We start from the raw sequence: 19,916 nt of genomic DNA, 5'->3' as shown, positions 1-19,916 counted from the left end.
AAAGACTAAATAAGTTCTTGTACGTGGCATTTATTTTTAAAAAATTGCCTGTCTCACGTATTACTTTTAATTTATTTGTTTAAGAATTTTGCATATAGTGATCATATATTTAGGAGATAGTCAAATTGGTTATATACGTAAATCAGTCATTGAACACTAGCCTAAATAAATTTTCTATAATGCAGGGGGGAATTATTTTGAAATGTATAACGTTATATGTGAATACATAGACATTTTTAGTGTATCACATCGTGATATTTGGTTGTTATTTGATTGAGAGGGGTTTGGCATTTACTTGAGTTTAATCTAATTCTTGATTTTCTAAATTTTAGATTTAATGGTACGTGTATTTCAAAATAAAAATTCTGAGAAAGTAGGATTCGATCCCACCTGTATAAAAATGATACATACATGTAAAATTTCAATTGGAAAAATTTCAGCTGTTTATTGCTGAGTGTGGACAACATACATGTATAATCAATCAAATATAATTATGTTTTTGTCTGCCGATTTCACATATATGAATTCCTGTCTTGCCCTCTCTAAGAAAAATAAAATATTCTATCAATGTCCCTATATACCCTTTAAGCTTACGTTAAAAAATCTTTGCATAACTTTAGGCAATTTCACATCAGTGATTTTCTGGCTTAATTGCATGGTTTTAAATTATGAGTTTAAATGGTACATTCCATTTTCATCTAAATAATGTCTTCAACAGGAACGTCAAAATTAAAAAAAAAAGTCTGTGAGCCAATGCTCACTAGTACCGGGGTAATACCCCCGCTCTGGTGTGAATGTACGCTGTCATGTGAATATACAAAAGTTCAGTTAAAAAAATTCTACTTAATAGGATATTTTTAATTTAAGATTTATCTTTTTTATCATTATTAAAGTTTATCCAGAAAGTCCCAAAGAAACGCAGGGATAAACAGGAAGTTGACATCGAAATAGTACAAAAATGAATCCTACCATATGGCAGCATGCCTAAACAAAGAGTGTGCTAAAATTTCAAGTATCTGCCTGAAGTAGTTGCTGAGAAAACTGCGACGGAAATTTGGTACAGACACACGCAGGGATAAACAGGAAGTTGACATCGGATTCGTACAAAAATAATCGCACCATATATGACATGCAAAAAAAGAAAGAGTGTAGCATCTGTAAAGAGTAGTTGCTGAGAAAACTGCGAAGAAAATTTGACAGACAGACAGCTATACAAACACAGACAGACACACAAGGGTAAAACAGTATACACCCCCTGCTTCGGAGCAGGGGAATAAAAAATAATAGAATCGTAGCTTTTGGATACTCGTATTTATTAATTAAACTTTACACTTCATTTCTCAATAAACTAATTGCAATAAACTGTATTTACGTTTAAATTATATCTATTGTACGCCGCATTTATAATACATGTATCTAATTAAGGACAGAGGATACAAACATATCTTTTATCAAAAATTTGGAAAATAACAACTTAAGTCATGTTTGTGTAAGTAAAATGAATGTTTAAAGCTATATATGGCGTATAAAACCTAAAAAAATAAAAATACGACAAAGCGACAAACAATTGATAGATTAATAGAAGGTACAGTTTTGAACCAATTAAATAGAAAGTTTACAACCTCTTAATATTTTAGAAATTAAATTCGACATTTACAACCAAAATAGGACCAAAAATATTTACCAATCCAAGCATCCATTTTTGTTTTCTTTGACCATCTGTCCTTAATTCATATTCATAATTTGTAATTTGTGCCTTATACATAAGCAGTTTCAATAAACATTCTAGAGTTTAGGCAATAAAAGCAATCCATTAAAAATAAATTCATTTACAAATAAATCGTTTCAATTGTCCAAACACAATATGCTGCTTGTGGCTGGAGTTTCGGCATACTTATTTTCCCATCTTTAGTTTTGCTACGAAATTCTTCAAGAATGCCATAGTGGTTTTATAACTCTCCTGAAAAATAAATAAAAAAATTTCAAGCTCTTAAAAAGAAGCTGTTGAAATGGAATAAACAATATAGAACAATTAAGAGGCGATAGGCCCCAGTAGGCTCCTATTACCTTCCTCTCCCTCTCTGTGTCTCTTCCTCTCAAAAATACATATACATGTATATATATAATGAAACTTTCAGTCAATGATAAAAGGCATTAAATTACACATACAGTACATGTTCTTACGAGGGTTACAATGTGATGTAAAACTTAAGTATTTTCCAGCATTCTGGGGTTACTTTAAATTTTGTATCGTGGGGTTAACCCCACAATGAATTGGTTTATTAATTTGATATGACAGTGCGAGGTTAAAAAACCTAAAAATAGACTTCACCCCACAAGAACTTTCAGACATAATTATGAAATCAAACCTTCTACAAGATTTCAATTTGTAAGCTTAAAGTCAGCCTTCAATAGACATTACTAAAATTGCTGAAATTATTGAATTTGTGAAGCTGACAGCAATGATAAGGGGATTCATTTATCTATATATTTATTTGTCAGAAAGGTCAACTAAGTTATAGTCTCTTGTTTAACAATAAATTTGAATACTTTCATTTTTTTGTCGATTCGATGCATCCCAGTGAGCTGTAAATAAAAGACATCAGATTTAACCAAATCTGTTTCATATTTTGGTGTTTTACTTGCTATAGTCGTAAATGGCAAACTAATTATAACAACTGAACAACATACGGGACTACATATTTTCTTTCATCAACTTCTCTTATTTATGTAGTACATTTCATCCTCACCTGCTATTATCTATGTCTCCCAACTGATTCGATACGAGGGAGAATGTTACATGACAACGATCAGTATTCAAGCTCAAAGTTCATTAAAGCAATACGAATCGGGAGCAGAGCAAACAGGGACCTCCAAAAACATCAGAGGTGGGATCAGGTGCCATGGAGGAGTGAGCATCCCTACCGACCGGTCACACCCGCTGTGTGCTCCTTGTCATGATCGGGAAATAACGGGAAAATCCGTCGACAATTTAGTGTGAAAATAATGACTTAACAATTTGTATGAAAAACGTCAGTCAGCATATGATTTAATGATAGATTGTATTTGCTGACAAGGTCATTGTATCGACTATAGAACGAAATGATGACTTTAAACGAGACTTTTGATATTCTTGTTTCATAACTTGTTTGTCAGTAACTTACCTCGTTTTAGAAATTGTTCATACGTAAAGCATGCTCTTCCGTATCGAATCAACTGAGAGATATACACCCCATATGCAGGTGATAAGAGTATATTGCTGCATAAGTAAGGGAAGTTGACGATTGAAAAGTTGAAGTCATCACGTTTATCATAAAGCTTTGTCGATAGATTACCATTAACGTCTTTTTTCTAGCATAATATCCAAATATGAAACAGATGTGTCAAACTCTGTGGTATCCTTTATTTCAAGCTCACTCAACATATGAATGGAAATGACTATTGTTAATTGATAATACGTCGTCGATATATCTAAATGTAGAGTTGAAGGCCACAGCAATAGATTTATTTTTCTCATGTATAACATTTTGAATAAATTTTGCTTCATATGAATACAAAAATAGGTCTGCTAACAACGGGGCGCAATTGGTACCTATGGAAATTCTAACAGATTGTAGGAAGACCTGGTCTCCAAAAACAACATAGATATTGTCAATCAGAAACTCGAGCATCTTTTTAATATCAACTTCATAGTACCTGTGTGTACAATCAGAATGTTTTTTCAACAAAATAATTTTGCAAATGACCAATGACCAGGCAAGTGAATTCATGAGTTCCATATTTATTGAAAAAGCAGCTCTCAATGATGTCAAAAAGCATGGACTTTAATTTACCGTGGGAAATGGTTGTATACAGAGTTAAAAAATTGTAAGTTTTTTATCTTATTGATTTTGGTAAAATTTTGTGATTTCAAATTTTTCAAAAGTTCCTTGGAATTTTTTAGTATCCACATCTGATGTACACCACTTCTCGAATATATTATTGCACAGTACTCCTGAAGTTTCTCTTTCACTGCTGTTGACATTTTAGTGAGGAGTAAGGAAAGAGGCTTGATAGAACATTAACTGGAACCCGCTATATATTTTTTGTTTGTAAGGATTTTTATGAATTCGGCCTTTGGCAACAGTTCACACACCGGTCCGACATACCAATTGTAAGGCAATTGTTTAATACTAATGTTGAGTACGGATTACTCCGTTTACCTGATCAATACAGAGAAGTCACGGTGGATGTGACTGATCGACGGGAGATGCTTCCTCCTCCTAGGGACCTGATCCCACCTCTGTTGTTTTTAGGTGTTCGTAATTTTGACCTTTTCATATTTCGTATCGTTACAGAATTTTTAAGATTGATCAAAGTTTGTTATCTTTACGTTTTTCATTATGTTTACCTGATCGACGAAATCTGCATCCTCCTTGGTGTAATTAAATGTAAGGGTTCCTATATAATGCGAGTTTAATCCAACTGTGCGAGACATATCTTCAGCCTATAATAAAACAGATCTTATACTTTTACAGTGTACAAGTATCTGTCAAACTCCAGTTGCAAAGATGAGGTTGAATCTCTTATGAAGGTACACGTACAGCTTGTATATAAGAAAAGAAACAGTATGATACAGATTGTATTAAAAATAATGAGACAGTGGTATGATGATATTGATAAAAATGTAGAAAAATTCTTAACATGAAGCTTAAAACCTACATGTATCATGGTGTTTTAGGGTAAATTATATCAAGAACTATGCTACTATTAATCGATTTTATATTCAAATATGACTTACGCTAACTGATATCCGTACAATATTCATTGACATTGTATTGTAGAGGCTTTGTAGTAAAGAAAGCAGCGTATTCACTTGTTGTCTTCCAAATCGTAGTCTTCTGTGGACCACTGATATCCCTGTTTCTTCGATGAATGAAACTAACTCTTCATAACTTATCTGAATCCCCAAAAAAGTGAAATCTATTAGATTTGAAGTATATTGACGTTGACTATACACTAAACACCACACTATATTTATTCTACTATCATTCCAATAACAGTGTGTCACTTTGTTTAATGGAGCTTGCTGATGTTCCAAATGTTGATCATCATATTTCTCATCGATTGGATGTTTGATTTGAATTAAAAGAATACTATTTTACATATGAACAGAGAAGCCAGAAATGGGCTTTGTCTGACCACGTGTTGCTGCTCAACACAAATGCCGTGCCCGTGCAGTGCGATTGGTCAGCTTTATCAGACTAAGTGGTATTGCTGTGTTCTGCATTTCATATGCACAAATAGTATTCATTTCATTGAAATCGAACATTAAATCGATGAGCAAAAAGGTAATCACTTCGCAAAATGTCACCACGATCTATTAAGCAAACTGGCACGCTGTTATTAGAATGATGATAATTTGTGAAAAGACTTTATACAGGCATAACAAACCTTTCCATTTCCATCTTTGTCTAACTTTGTCATCACTTCCTCAACAGTTATATTCTTCCCAAACAACCGCTTCTTGTCGCATTCAGAAAGGTTCTCCTGAATGAAAACAAAGGCATTTTTTTTAATCACAAATGATGGTATTGTCGAGAGACATACAGAGACAAGTAGAAAGAGATTATTCAATTATCTTACAAGTTATAAACATACACTTTTTATGGCGTTCTGTAGTTCCTCTCTGTTGATGAATTCATCTTTGTCCAGGTTATGCTTTTGCAGTATCTGTTTAGAAACGTAAGTATACTCAAAAAGAAAGACATGGAATGCTTAGATGCTTACAATACTTAGTGAACAAAGATGGTAATTACAAAAAGTGACATTTTATAACGTCTGTACTTATATAAAAATGCATTTAAATGATATTTGTGCATGATTTTTAGGAATAAAAAGTTAAATTGGGAAAATTTGGAAACAAATTGCAATTCCACAATTTTCTTACTGGAAAAAAGAATTCATCGAAGGTTTGAGCATACCACAAATAAAGAATATACCTTCAGAAACCTGCTAACAGAGGATCTCACACATTGGTGTTCTTTATTCAACTTCCTTTTGTTTTTCATCTTTTGTTTTGCCTCTCTTTAATTAAAAAACAATGATACATTCTAAGCTATGGTTATGAGTAATATATAAAGAAAAATTAATGAAATATCATAAGATGTACACATATAAATTATCTAGCCACTTCAAAATAAACATTGGAAAAAATACTAAAATACTAAACTGAAAATATTCTAACTGGTTAACACTGTAACAATACTAAAAGAACAAGCACTCTGAGAGTATTGCATTAGCAATACTTGTCCCCTACCGGCAAGTGTAATCTGGTTCCCGTTAAGAATTGAAAATTTCATAATTCCGCCAAAAATCAATGAAGTGAAACGAAATGCAAACTTGATCTATAACTAATCAAGGTAAAGTCACATACCAAAAATCAGCTCAATATCTGAAAGCGTTTAGAAGAAAATTGCGGAAAACCTCTAAAAATTGAAAAGGCCATAAGTCCGTCAAAAATCAATGAAGCGGAACGAAATGCAAACTTCATCAGTTCTGTAACTCATCAAGATACACTCACATACCAAAATCAGCTCAATATCTGCAAGCGTTTAGGAAAAAATGCGGAAAACCAAGTGGGACAGATTGACAAACAGACAGAGGGACAGACAGACGGACGGACAGACTCAGAGGAAACCTATAGTCCCCTCCGGTTTCACAATTTTCAAAGTTATTCATAACATTTAGATCTCATTGTAAAACACATGTGGTTGCATTGAGAGGTCAAGCGGAAAACTCTTATCTGAGCTGCTTACATAATGAACATATAAAATAACTCCGATCAAAAGAATGACATATTAAACCACAGAATGCCAATTGTCTAGATTTCCAGTACTCTGCAGATAGATTAGTAACTAGGCATGTGTACGTGCAAATAAATCTAAAGATTGGAAAAACTAAAATGACAGAGGTACACAAACAGTGACATAATACAGAAATGTTACAAAGCTTGTAATGATTACTTTAGAAATTAGCCAAGTCGAGTTATAAAGTTTTAAAATCAAGCATCCTCATTACAAAAATATATTTACCTTCCCATTGGTGTATCTGGAAACTGTACTTTTGTTCTTCTTCTTGATTCAAATATTGACTTGAACGACTGAATTTCATCATCAGAATACTGAATCAAAGAAGTGTAAATCTAAGCTCTCAAAACAAAATACTTAACAAAATAAGGCATTGGACAAGGAAAAGTTGTGACAACTACATCTGATTAGTTTATTTCCATTTATTACCAGTATGAATCCAAGCGATTTGGCGGATTGAGCCTCATCGCGAGCAAATCTGTTTTTTCTGTCCATTATAAAGGGGAGTTGCTCTAAAGGTTGTAATCTTTCGAAAAACGAATTCTCTTTTTTCATTGAAAGCCACCACCCTGAAAATAGGAAATTTAATGTCTCTCACAGAAATGAGATTGAGAAAAAATTGTATGCCATATTGTTGTATTAAAATATCAACCACAGTATGTGAGTTTTTTTTTCAGTGAAGTTGAGATCTACACTAAAAAAGGCTTTCACTGAAATGATTTACAACGGATAGCTTCAACTACATGATAGAAAATTAAATTATACCATACCAGACTTCTAAAAAAAATTTTTATAAACGTTTCGCATTTATAAAGCGTAAATTTTCCAAACCAATACTATACAGTACAACTTGGGTAGCTATCAAACTCATTCCTTTATTTAACTGTAATACGAAATCGGGACGATATGTTGTTATCATCCCACCTATAATTTTGTCTGAGAATGTTCTCGCAGATGTAATAAGCAATCTTGACGAAACTTTACAGATATGAAAATCAAGAACTATGCAGTCAACATTGAAAATTTTCAGAATGTCCATCTTTGCCTTCAAAACAAGAAAAAGGTGAAAATTCTTAATTAATTTTCAATAATTTTCTTAATAACTGCCCAGTTCAATAGTTTGATGACTTTAAAGAAATATTCCCCGCATTTTGTCAAAGGGTTTCTGCAAAAAATTGAAATCGGTTGGGAGAATTATGGTTGTATTTATGGAAAGCACGTATTATTTAAGAAAACTTAGAATGAAACAAATTAAGACAATTTGAAATCTTCTCAGTAACTGCCCAGCCAATTCTTTTACAAAAGGTTTATTCTTTAAATCAAGTCCAAATGATTGTTTGAAAAAAAATGGACTCAGTTGGACGACCATTTTACCTGTTGCTAATTAATCAAAAATTGGGGAAATTTCGTTCAATTTGATTTTTTCTTAGAGTATTTCAAATTGCATATTTTAATGCGCAAGTTTCTCCCTAAGTTTCTGGCCAGGGGTTTTAATTTTTAAAATGGCCAAAAAAAGCGTTACAAGTGTGATATTGCAAATTGTTGAAAATATAAGTAGCTTATTATGCTTTTTTGGCGTGACATACTAGTTTGCTATTGCTTGCAATAATAAAATTTTTAGTTTTCCATGGAATGATTAAAATGTACAAAAAAGTTGGTACTATGTGTCAACTCACCATCGAAACACTCTATTGGGTAGTTGATGAGTACACCACCATCCACATACATGCTTTCCACTCCAAAATCGGTATGTTTAATTGGCTGCATAATACCTGCAGAACATAATAAGTACCTATAAATATATTACATATAACCGCTCATCGATAAGTGTAACTTAATTGATTGCAGAAACTAACCTGGGAGGCTTATAGACATACGAACTGCCTTTCTGAGTGGCATTTTGGGAGTAGTTTTTGGATGGAAATAGGTCTCTTCCATATCATTAAGATTTGTTGCAACAATGCACAATTCCTTGCCTAAGCTTTTGTAAAGCTGAAAAGAAATCAATTTATAAAAGGTATACTCAGTACAAGTGAATAAAACTTCATAATTTTGATGATAAGAAGACTTATTACGAGATATTACTTGTTCAAATGTAGCGTCCTTATCGCCAAGTTTCTTCTCAACTATTTCTCCGATGTAATCATACAGGGTATGAAGTGGTTGCCATCCCAAGTACCAAAAGAGATTAGGAACGAGACTAAATTTTCCATATTTAGCATCTTTCAATATAAAAAAAAACAGGGCTCTTAAACTCACAAAAACTTTCTTCTGGATTATGTTTGGAAGCAAATGTCATTACAGGTTCTTTTGTACAGGTTTGACAACATATGATATTAACGTTTATATCAGTCAATCTGAGTAATCTTTTCAACAGTAAGCAGGTAATTCAAAAGATATTTGTATGTACTCTAGCTTAAATGAATCATGAAGTCTTTTTACTATCGCAGTACCATAATACTTTGAAAAATCCGTTGACATGACTTCTTTAATTTCAGTACTTTTGTAGCCAAGCGCAGCCATTGTTGCCGTTATGGAGCCAACACTTGTACCAGCAAATCTTTTTATCTTTGTCATAATACCAACATCCTCTAGCGCCTGAGAAAGAATAAAATATCAATAATTCAAAGTAAATTTGGTCAAATATACAAAAAGTTTGTAATCCTTAAATTTTATTGATGTATAGAAGCATATTATCTCCATTTTTTTCTGTACATTGATGATAATCACTTGTATGTGTACGTTGGATTTTCTGACTATCATGATCCTGCATTGATTTAAAACTTTATATACGTCAGCACTTCTAAAATATAAACAACTTTTTACGCAAAAACTTTTTCATTTTGCCAAGTGACATTTTTGGAATTATTGTATAGACTTTATCTAATGACAGGAAACTTTTGAAATTGCCTGAGAAAATGTCGTTGAGGTAAAGAAATTGCCTATCATATCTCATTGAACGTCTTTGCTTACGATCATAGCCATAAGTCTGGTAATTGTAAATGAATCTCCACTTTTAGGTAATTTACTTTTTTCAAAGTAAGTCGAATCAATGACAGACTAATTAAAACTGAAGATTGCTAACCTAAGCTAATACATGTATTCCTGTATAATACATGTATACTAAACTCTCCTAACCTTTATTACACGTATAAAATTATACAATACATGTATACACTGTACGTACTCATGTACAACAAAATAAAACTCAACTATTATCTTAAATATCTCACCCTCAATGCTCCAGGATATGCTATCCCTTTTGCTCCACCTCCCTCGAAAATGAGATTTTCAAAAGGATACTCATCAACGTTATCTTTTGGGTCTATGGTTTGAGCAAGCTTTTCCAATTCACTTAATTCTTAAAAAAGAAACAAATATATCGATGGAAGAAAATTAACTGCACCTATTCAAACATATATAGAGTATAGTTACGTTTTGTGATGTATGAATTTAATCTCTGATTGTTCTGATTTGCTACCGTGTCACATATAAATGTTTTCACTTCCTATTACCTCCTTCGTCTTCATCGCATTCATGATGGCTGTCATTGACTTCCTGCTGCAGGACTTCATCAATATATTCACTTCTGGTATCCTCTAGGACGGTGTTTGGACCACTTTTCTCTTTCGACATTTCTGTTCCCATACTATAATCAATAACTTAAATGACGAAAAATTGACCGTAAGAGCAAATTAATTTTAATTCGTGAAATGATTTATGTACTAGTATTGGTTTACTAAGACTCCTACAAAAGACATTTTTAAATCTAAAAAGAAATGAGATGCATGTTTTTCGATAATTCAGAATCAATAACGACATGAATTGTTTTTTTTTTGTTTTTTTAAAACTGCATTTTAATGCTGAAGTAGTCTTCTTTTTCAATTTTATCATTTAAAATTTTTTCCAAAATTATGTACATGTAATATAAATTCAATTTGTTCTTGTTTCATTGAAGAGCATTCTTTAATCTCACTGCAGAGAGTTTAAACGGCAACAGCTAAAACTTTGAATTAACTACATGTGTTTTAAAATTAATTGTGGACCTGTATTTCAAAAGAAGATTCTCGTTTATATTCTTATGTAGTAAGAGATGGTATCTTCTAGCCCCATGGCCATGTAAAAATGTTGAGTTTGTTGGTATTTAGAATTCAAATTAAATGCTAATTAACAAATAAATGGGTTAAAGCACAATCCACATGTAGTTATAACCAGGGTCAATACAATATGCTACATGTACAATAAAATACTAATGCTGTAATCAATGTTTCATTATTGTCCTTATACCCAATTATCTATTTGTAGTATCATTATACATTTTGCAGGCAACAGCTGTACTTGATAAATTTTCGCTCAGTCATATAATGATAAATTAGAGGAAGGAAAAATGTTATTTTCCCGCTTTTGGCCGATTTATTATGTATAAATTTGACACCTTACTGTGGCCCCATCATAACCAAAGGGTCATTATATCCCAACATGATCTATAATAAAAGGGGGGGGGGGGAGTCATGACCTTCTGTTCCTAAAAAAATTCTAATATAATATATTGTCTAATTATTCCAAAGCACAAAATACATTTGAAATTTAATCTTTTGGTAAAGGTTCAACGCTGTCTTTCTGTCTAAAAGTGTACTCATGTTTAATTAGATGGTACTTCAAACATGTACAGAGTACAATGTTACTTATCAAATAGTTCGACACTTTTACTTCAGTTGTTTTACATTCATGGACAAATAAATAAATGAGCCCTATCAGTACAATGTCTACGATTTTGTAAAATGAGTTATAAAGTTAAACTCAGAAAAAGGAAAAATTAGAAGTTAAAAAGAAAAATAAGGAAAATAAACAAAGATGTTTTGGATTATCTTCATGTATCCAAAATACCCGTAGAAAACAGAATCAATATCATATCTTGGTTTGGTATCTTAGTGACTATGTATAAGGTTTACTTCGTAGGTTGTCTAAAATCCACTCTACGCCTCAAGATGTTTTATATTTTTTCTTAAAGTATGATTTGTATATCTTAAGAAAGAAGATATTTCAAACATAGTGTACAAAGGTCGGACTTTTTTCTTGGCCCATTCTTAGGTGTTATATACATTTTAATGAGTAATAATTTACCAACCTAACAGCGAACAGAGAATTAAGGTCATGAGACAGTTCTATCTGCGAATGAAGGAATTTTTCTGAATGAAAATTTACAAGAATTTCCAATGCTTCTCCTCATTGGTTTCTACTTCAAACATTTAATCAGAAATTATATCATATTATTAATCATGTTAAAAATTCTCCAATTTTCTAAACTTAAAATAAAAACGAAATAAATCTTAACTTTTATTTAAAAACGCTTATCATGTCACTTCATCCGGGAGGGGGGGGGGGGGGGTCTGGATCATATTCGTTCATTTTTGTGTGTAAATTTCATATCCGACTGTTTGAATTACCGGGTACTTTATCACAGGAAGACTCTGTGCTCTAAATTTAAGATCTACCAGATCAACGCATGCTTTCAATGTACAACCCGAATAGATATGGGCCAAATGGTATATAACTTTAGTTATTTAAAAAAAAAATGCGCTTAATTTGTTTTTCAAATGATGAATACACACAAATTACATGAAAAGGTATATGCTAGAAATCGGCTCCACTGTTTTACCTGTATTTCAAAGTTAAGACGAAATGGAAACATAAGGTTAAGGTGCTAATAGTGTCAGAGATCAAGGGTTTCTAGAGATGGAGAGTTCGAGAAATCAAGAGTAAATTTCTTATTTCTTCAATAATCGGAATCAACACCTCAGTTCGAGAGATCAAAGTTCCAGCTATCAAGAAATATCTGCATTTTCAAATTTTTGGTTTCTCTCATGATTGGTTTAATCGATGTATTCTATATATTGTATAAGGACAATTTCTGCGTATTAGAATTTAATTTTTTGTAGATTAAAATAAAACTACTGCTTTCTTAGAATTAATAGACTGATACATTTAAAAGTAAAGACTTTTTGAACACCAAACAATATCCAAGCTTTATAGTTTTACTGCCATCACAAATTTGTCCGAGTTTTGTCAGAGTTCATTCAAATCATAAACTGAAAAGTATTAAAATAATGAAATATGCACCCCAATAAATCCCATAGAAACCTTTACGTACAAAGATAAATCACACAAAACAGAAGAGACCTCAGGTTCTATTCGTATATTTCATATTATATTAAGACGTTAAGATCAGGGTTGGGTTCAATTACTTTGAAATGTAATTAATTACTTTCAAATACATTGATAATTTTGTCAATTACTTGCAATTACAATTACATTGATTTTTTCAAATGTAATTAATTACTCTCAATTACTTTGACAAATGTAATTAAATACATTTCAATTACTTAAGTTTTATTTTAAAAAATCTTGAGAACAAATACATATGTAAACGGCATTGAGATACACAAAGCATTATGTACTGAAATGTTTTTACAGTTTTGAGTTAATTTTAACAGGGACCTATATACTATATATGTCCCTGATTTTAATCATCATCAGATTTTCAAACACAGCATCACTCAAACGACATGAAAAGAATTCATGTTTGGTTCTGAATAAGGTTTTTACTATAGTGAACTTTTATTCAGTGTTTTTGTTCTTGGGTATCAGAGGGGTTCACACCTGGACAAAATTAGACCTCTACCTATTGCCCTGGGCAGTGTGGCATGCTGTATAAACAAATTAAGCATTCTGAGACACAAGCCCATGCCACACAGGTATACTGAACTGTGTATCTTGAAAAGACACCTTTTTAAACTCATAACTTACAAAAAAGTCATTGAAATGTAATTGAAAAGTAATTGAAAATACATGACATTTTTGGAAATGTATTTAAATACATTCAATTACTTGTAATTGAAGACTGACTCCAATACAAATTACTTCCAATTACTTTAGAAAATGTAATTAATTACGCTCAATTACAAATACTAATTACAATTACCCCATCCCTGGTTAAGATACACGGTTAATAGTCGGTAGAAGAAAGTTTATAAGTGGGTTGGGGCCACGGTTGAATACTTCCTTATAATTAGAAGTCTTGTATACATTACACATGTATTCAATTTCTGTCATATAAACTTTTCTCCTTAACAGGCAAAATGTTTGCATTATTGTGACAACCTCCATCTAAATAAGATTTGGTATGAAATGGATCATTAATTCGATTAAAGATCCATTTCATCTATGAAAAGTTTGCACACAACCTGTGGCATAGATAGCAATGAACCTTTCATAAAATCATTAATGCATACATGTACATTTGGATGCAAATGTATGATCAATCTTAAGGTCTGGTCTATTTTTAAGCAATATTGCACTCAAAAATCGATGTGTGCACCATAAATTTCAATGTTTCCATTTAACCTTTCAAATCAGTAGATAAAACTCTTTAAAATTCTTTTGAAGCAACTAAATTGTCAAACAAATATTTTTATGTTTTCATAAAGTATTATAAGATATTATTTAATTTGCCTTTCTCATATCACGGGTAATACCGAACTTCAATTTTCATTCTAACCGAAGTCTTCTGAGTAGAAAATGCACTGTAAAATGCAATGCAGATATCTTCTTTGATAAAATATGAAAACATTAGTAGTTTTTTCTTTCAGATGAAAAGTATTCTTCTATGATGACAAGTTAGTGTAAACTACGCATGATATCAAACTTGCAAAAATTATTAAATAATTTTATATATAAATATTTTCCACTCACCTGTATATCTTTGACTGAAAGGGGATTTTATCAAATACACTTTTTTTTTATTCCGCTTTATGAATCCTTCTGCTGCATTGGTGCGTAATCATGCTTAAGAAATGTACTATTAGGAAATAAATGTTCTGCCTCTACATACACTACTGGCATTTAACCGTAAAATTCCGAGCACAACAAGTTTTTTTTTTGGAATGTTTCCCTCTGATTTTTATACAATGTACGTTTATCATAAATATACAAAAATGTGTAACAAATCGAAGTTTTAAAAATGTTGAAAAAGTTTTTTAACAAAACTTTTGTAGCATATAGTTGTGTTTAAATATTGCTATTTATGAAAAAAATAAAATCGAACAATCATTAGTGGTATTCACAACAATCTATAATAAAGTGACTCATCATTGGTTGGTTGAATTGATCCAAAAAAAAAAAAAAAAAAAAAAAAAAAAATAAAATAAAATAAAATAAAATAAAATCATAAAAAACTTCGTAGTGCAGTCATGATCAGTATGGTTTCTGCAGGGTGTTCATTTGCATAGGTTTGTAAAAAAAAAATATAACAAGCTTAAATTTTTGTTTCTGCTCGAAAAATGTTGTCTATAGATTAAGAATCATATCCCCCATAAGTGTCAACGGCACCGCACGACTTTTGCAAGATTGTGCCGAAAACCTGTGACAATCGGAAATGTGGTAGACCGCATACTAATGCTTAGATACTGGGTAACTTCTATGTGATATTATAGATTACTCTAAACTGGGATACGGAAATTAAACCATTTGAGGGTTTTGTTTGACACATTGACATCGGCAAGTTTGATTGCAATGGGCAAGATTACATATTATAGATTTACTTGTGCCGATGAGCAAATGTTCTTGTTACACACTTGTTTGAGCATATTGAGTAGTGCAATTTTGTCTAGTGTAAATGGTAATTTAGCACTATCCTTGTACCTGAAGAAGTGACTTTGTAATTTTGAAAATCTATTTAGTTTACTCTATTCTTATTCTCTGTCTTTTAAAATCTAAGTTGGTTAAAAATTGTTTTATACAGAGAGCTTGCATTGTGAACGTATCGTTTTGCACGTTTGTGGTTAGACAGGATCTAAAATGCGTTCTGAATAAAACCATCCAGAGATCCTTGAATCATACAAAAGAAACATTATCTGAGACGGTTTTTTTTTCATCTCCATATTTAAGAACATGATATTTTTTTTAAAGTTTCTTACTCAGGTTGTTGGAAATAAATATTCACGGTTTCTACTAACGATTTTATTAGAAAGCATTTTTTCTGATAGTTAATCAGGGTTCTCCATGAGCTGTTTTACTGTGTCGGTCCCACACAGTAAAATTTTCCCCGACATGGTATAACGATTCAATTTTTAAGCGTGCGACACAGTAAAAATTTTGCGACACATTAAGATCTGTGATAATCAGAAAATCAGACCATAAATTCTCTCTTACTGACACTTTAATCAAGCAAATCTACCGTCTTGCAATTTTTAAGGCAGAGCACTTTATTATCTCTTAATTAGGGCACTTGCTTCTCCTTGCATAATCAATTATCTCCTAGACCCTTGCTGGACTTTACGCATAAAGGAACTAGGACAAATAATTTGTTTTAACACTTCCATGTTACCGTGTAATTGCTAGTTGCATTTCTAGATATTATTTTTAAAAAAAATTAAAATTTTTTTTATAAATATATGTCTTTACAGTTTACTTCAGAACCACGTCTCTAGAATTATGTTTACACTGTGAGTCAAACATCGTACCGTAATCATGCATTTTTAAAATTGATGTAAATGTATTGTTGAAGAATTTAAAGACACGCCCTAAAAGTATTTTACTTTCCTAAAGTTTCTTTTTTTTAATTCGGCAATGAACAACTGACAAAAATCACGGCAAATTCACTTTTAAAGATGGTAAGTAGTTCGATTGTATCGATCAGAATTTCCTCTGTTCTTCAGAACATGTGTAAAATATGAACTTACATATATTAAAAAAATATTAAGGTTTAATATACACGTAAAACTTGAAGATAGTGATACAAGTATGTTATATAAGTTTTTTTTTAAATCATGCTTTTTTTAAAAAGTTTTTTAAGGGGGGGGGGGGGATTTACAGTTGATTTGTCATAGTACATTGTATATGTATTTACATTTCTAATTGTTTTAAATATCCATTAATTTATTTTTTTTATTAATATATACGACCATACCATTTGTGTAACGGATTTGCGATTCAAAAAAGTTGTCTCTGTGTTTGCTTTTGTAATTATACACTGTAATGAATAGTGGTTCAGTGGCGAATCTGATAGCGAAAATACTGCGAATATTAGTGTTTAACGTAAAGTCTGCAACACAGTAAAATTTTAAATGATGGAGAACCCTGGTTAATAATACAAAGTTACCTTTAAAATTATGAATTCCTTTTCATATTGTTTTGGTTTATTTTTGTCTTAATCCTCCATCGATAATCAATTCAATTCATTTGATAGAATAAACGAATATGTATCGAGTGACATTCAATTCAAGTATTATTCTATTTGCGGCTATGGTATTCTCGTCACCATAGCAGCTGTCGAAGGCATCTCAGCGATTCGGAGAGCTGAGTTAAAACACAGTTACACAACTTGGATAATTAAGTTGGAAGGCTTGCAAATGAATTAACAGAATTGAATTTCTTGGAAACTTCTTTTTTTCAAATGATTACGTGTATACTTAAGACTAGTTTTGTAGAACCGAAAAAAACTCACAGCTTTACAGGCTCAATCCTGCTCTGTCCGAACCTTTAATGGATGGTCGTACAAAGTATGTTGAAGTTCCGAGCAATGTGGGAAGTGACTACAATCCGTTCACGGGAAGTTTATAGCGTCCAGAAATGGTCTACTTATTCACTTAGCACTGTCTCAGTGCCCACCCACCCCCCCCCCCCCCCACCATGTATACACATTTAGGGGTATTCGTAGATTGGAGGATTAAAGAAAGACAGGCCTTGAAAAACAAGCATTGTGGGAAACGTATTTAGGTGGCGTGCTGCTTAGCTAAGAACAATTTCAATTTTGTGCAAGATTTGATTGAGGGTCGATGATTGAAGATTGAGGAGTTTAGGTAACCAAGGTTACGTAGAAAACCGCTGTTTTCAATCCTTAATCGCCCTAGGGGTGAAGATCAAATTTAATAAACTTAAAGCACTTTTAAAGAACACTACCAATTGAATGCCAAAAGAATCGGCAACTGTGAAAAATTTAAGTGGAGTTTAGGAAACCAAGTTTTTGTAAAAAAAAAAAAAATCATCACTTTCGACCCTCAATCATCCCCCAGTAAGAGAATGAAAATTCCTAAACCTTATTGCACATCTATAGGGCACCATCTATCATATTTCAAAGATGAATGGGCTATTGCATGAAATATGGAATATTAATAATATTTAAGCCCAAAGTCTATTAAAACAATACAAATCGAGAGCAGAGCAAACACGGACCTCAAAAAACATAAGAGGTGGGATCAAGTGCCATGGAGGAGTGAGCATCCCCTTCCGAATGGTCACACCCGCTCCTTGCTCCTTGTCATGATCGGGAAATAACGGAAAATCCGTCGACAATTCAGTGTGTAAATAATGGCCTAACAATTAGTATGAAAAACGTCAGTCAGCATATGACTTAATGATAGTTTGTATTTGCTGACAAGGTCACTGTATCGATCATAGAACTTACGAAATGATGACTTTAAACGAGACTGTAGATATTCTTGTTTCATCAACTTGTTTGTCAATAACTTATCTTTTTTAGAAATTATTCATACGTAAAGCATGCTCTTGTGTATCGAATCAACCGAGAGATATAAACCCCATATACAGGTGATGAAGGTATATTGCTGCACAAGTAAGGGAAGTCGACGATTGAAAAGTTAGTCATCACGTTTATCATAAAGCTTTGTTGTTAGATTACCATTAACGTCTTTTTCTAATAAAATATCCAAATATGAAAAAGACGTGTCAGACTCTGTGGTATCTTTTATTTCAAGCTCACTGGGGTATATCGTGTTGACATATGAATGGAAATAACAATTAATAGTTGATAATACGTCGTCGATATATCTAAATGTCGAGTTGAAGGCCACAGCAATAGATTTCTTTTTCTCATGTATAACATTTTGAATAAATTCTGCTTCATATGAATACAAAAATAGGTCTGCTAACAACGGGGCGCAATTGGTGCCTATGGAAATTCCAACAGATTGTTGGAAGACCCGGTCTCCAAAAACCACATAGATATTAATTGTCAATCAGAAAATCAAGCATCTTTTTAATATCAACTTCAGAGTACTTGTGTGTACAATCAGAATGTTTTTAACAAAAAAAATTGCAAATGATCAATGACAAGGTAAGTAAATTTACGAGTTCCATTTTTATTGAAAAAAAAAGCAGCTGTCATTGATGTCAAAAAGCCTGGACTTTCATGATTGTATACAGAATTAAAAAGCCGTAAGTTTTTATGTTATTGATTTTGGTTAAATTTTGTGATTTCAAATTTTTCAAAATTTCCTTAGAATTTTTAAGTATCCACACCTGATTTACACCAGTTCTTGAATATATTGTTGCACAGTACTCCTGAAGTTTTTTCTTCACTTCTGTTTATATTTTAGTGAGGAGTAAAGAAGGATGTTTGGTAGAACATTAAGTGGAACACACTATGTATCTTTGTTTGTAAGGATTTATAATGTAAGAAGAATTCTAGGAACCAGGTTTATGTGCAAAAAAAATGTCGTTTTTTTAACCCTTATTTGTCCAATAGTGTGAAAATCAAAATTCATAACCTTATTGCACATCTTCAAGACGCCACCAATGGTATTCAAAAATATGAATGGACCACTGGGAAAAACATAAGAGGAGTTCAAAGAAACAGATTTAAAAAAAAATGCGGTTTTTGACCTCATTTGGTCCCGATAGTGAAAATGAAAATTTCAAAATCTATTTGCATATGTTCAAGACACCACCGGACATATCCCAAAATATGAATGGGCCACTGCTTAAAATATAACGGGGCTTGAATGAAGAAGACAGTGTGACAGATGGACGGACGGGCCAGGATAACAACATACCCAAACATTCTCCATAGAGTGCGGGTATAAAAATAGAGTATTTTTGAGATTGACCCCGTGTAAATTCGTGTTGACGTTGGTTTGCTTTTCCTATTCCTATATATAGAGATCATATAAAATCAAGCATAGTACGTTACCGATCCCCGTGTGATATATTTAGTAGATTATAAAAAACAAGTTTCACTTGTGCATTAAATTTTATCAGCGTCATTATACA

The 19,916-nt window shown here is 32.1% G+C and overlaps 1 protein-coding gene across 1 annotated transcript; it reads right to left on the bottom strand.

Annotated features, from left to right (window-relative positions):
• Positions 1–1,218: 1,218 nt before the first annotated feature.
• LOC133178946 (uncharacterized) lies at positions 1,219–14,704 on the bottom strand. Its single transcript, XM_061313597.1, has 15 exons — positions 14,601–14,704; positions 10,364–10,497; positions 10,082–10,209; positions 9,302–9,446; positions 8,934–9,070; positions 8,705–8,840; positions 8,525–8,620; positions 7,278–7,417; positions 7,074–7,162; positions 5,982–6,066; positions 5,641–5,712; positions 5,434–5,529; positions 4,781–4,939; positions 4,391–4,486; positions 1,219–1,960 (listed from the first exon to the last, which is right to left on the bottom strand). Exons 2-15 carry the CDS (start codon positions 10,494–10,496, stop codon positions 1,895–1,897), a joined length of 1,578 nt encoding a protein of 525 aa, XP_061169581.1. The 5' UTR covers position 10,497; positions 14,601–14,704; the 3' UTR covers positions 1,219–1,894.
• Between the last annotated feature and the right edge of the window lie 5,212 nt (positions 14,705–19,916).

The sequence above is a fragment of the Saccostrea echinata genome, unplaced genomic scaffold (assembly GCF_033153115.1).
Source record: "Saccostrea echinata isolate AGI-Se365-2 ecotype Australia unplaced genomic scaffold, CSIRO_AGI_Sech_v1 ptg000004l, whole genome shotgun sequence".
NCBI classification, from domain to species: domain Eukaryota; kingdom Metazoa; phylum Mollusca; class Bivalvia; order Ostreida; family Ostreidae; genus Saccostrea; species Saccostrea echinata.
This window is presented reverse-complemented; position numbering and strand designations above follow the sequence as displayed.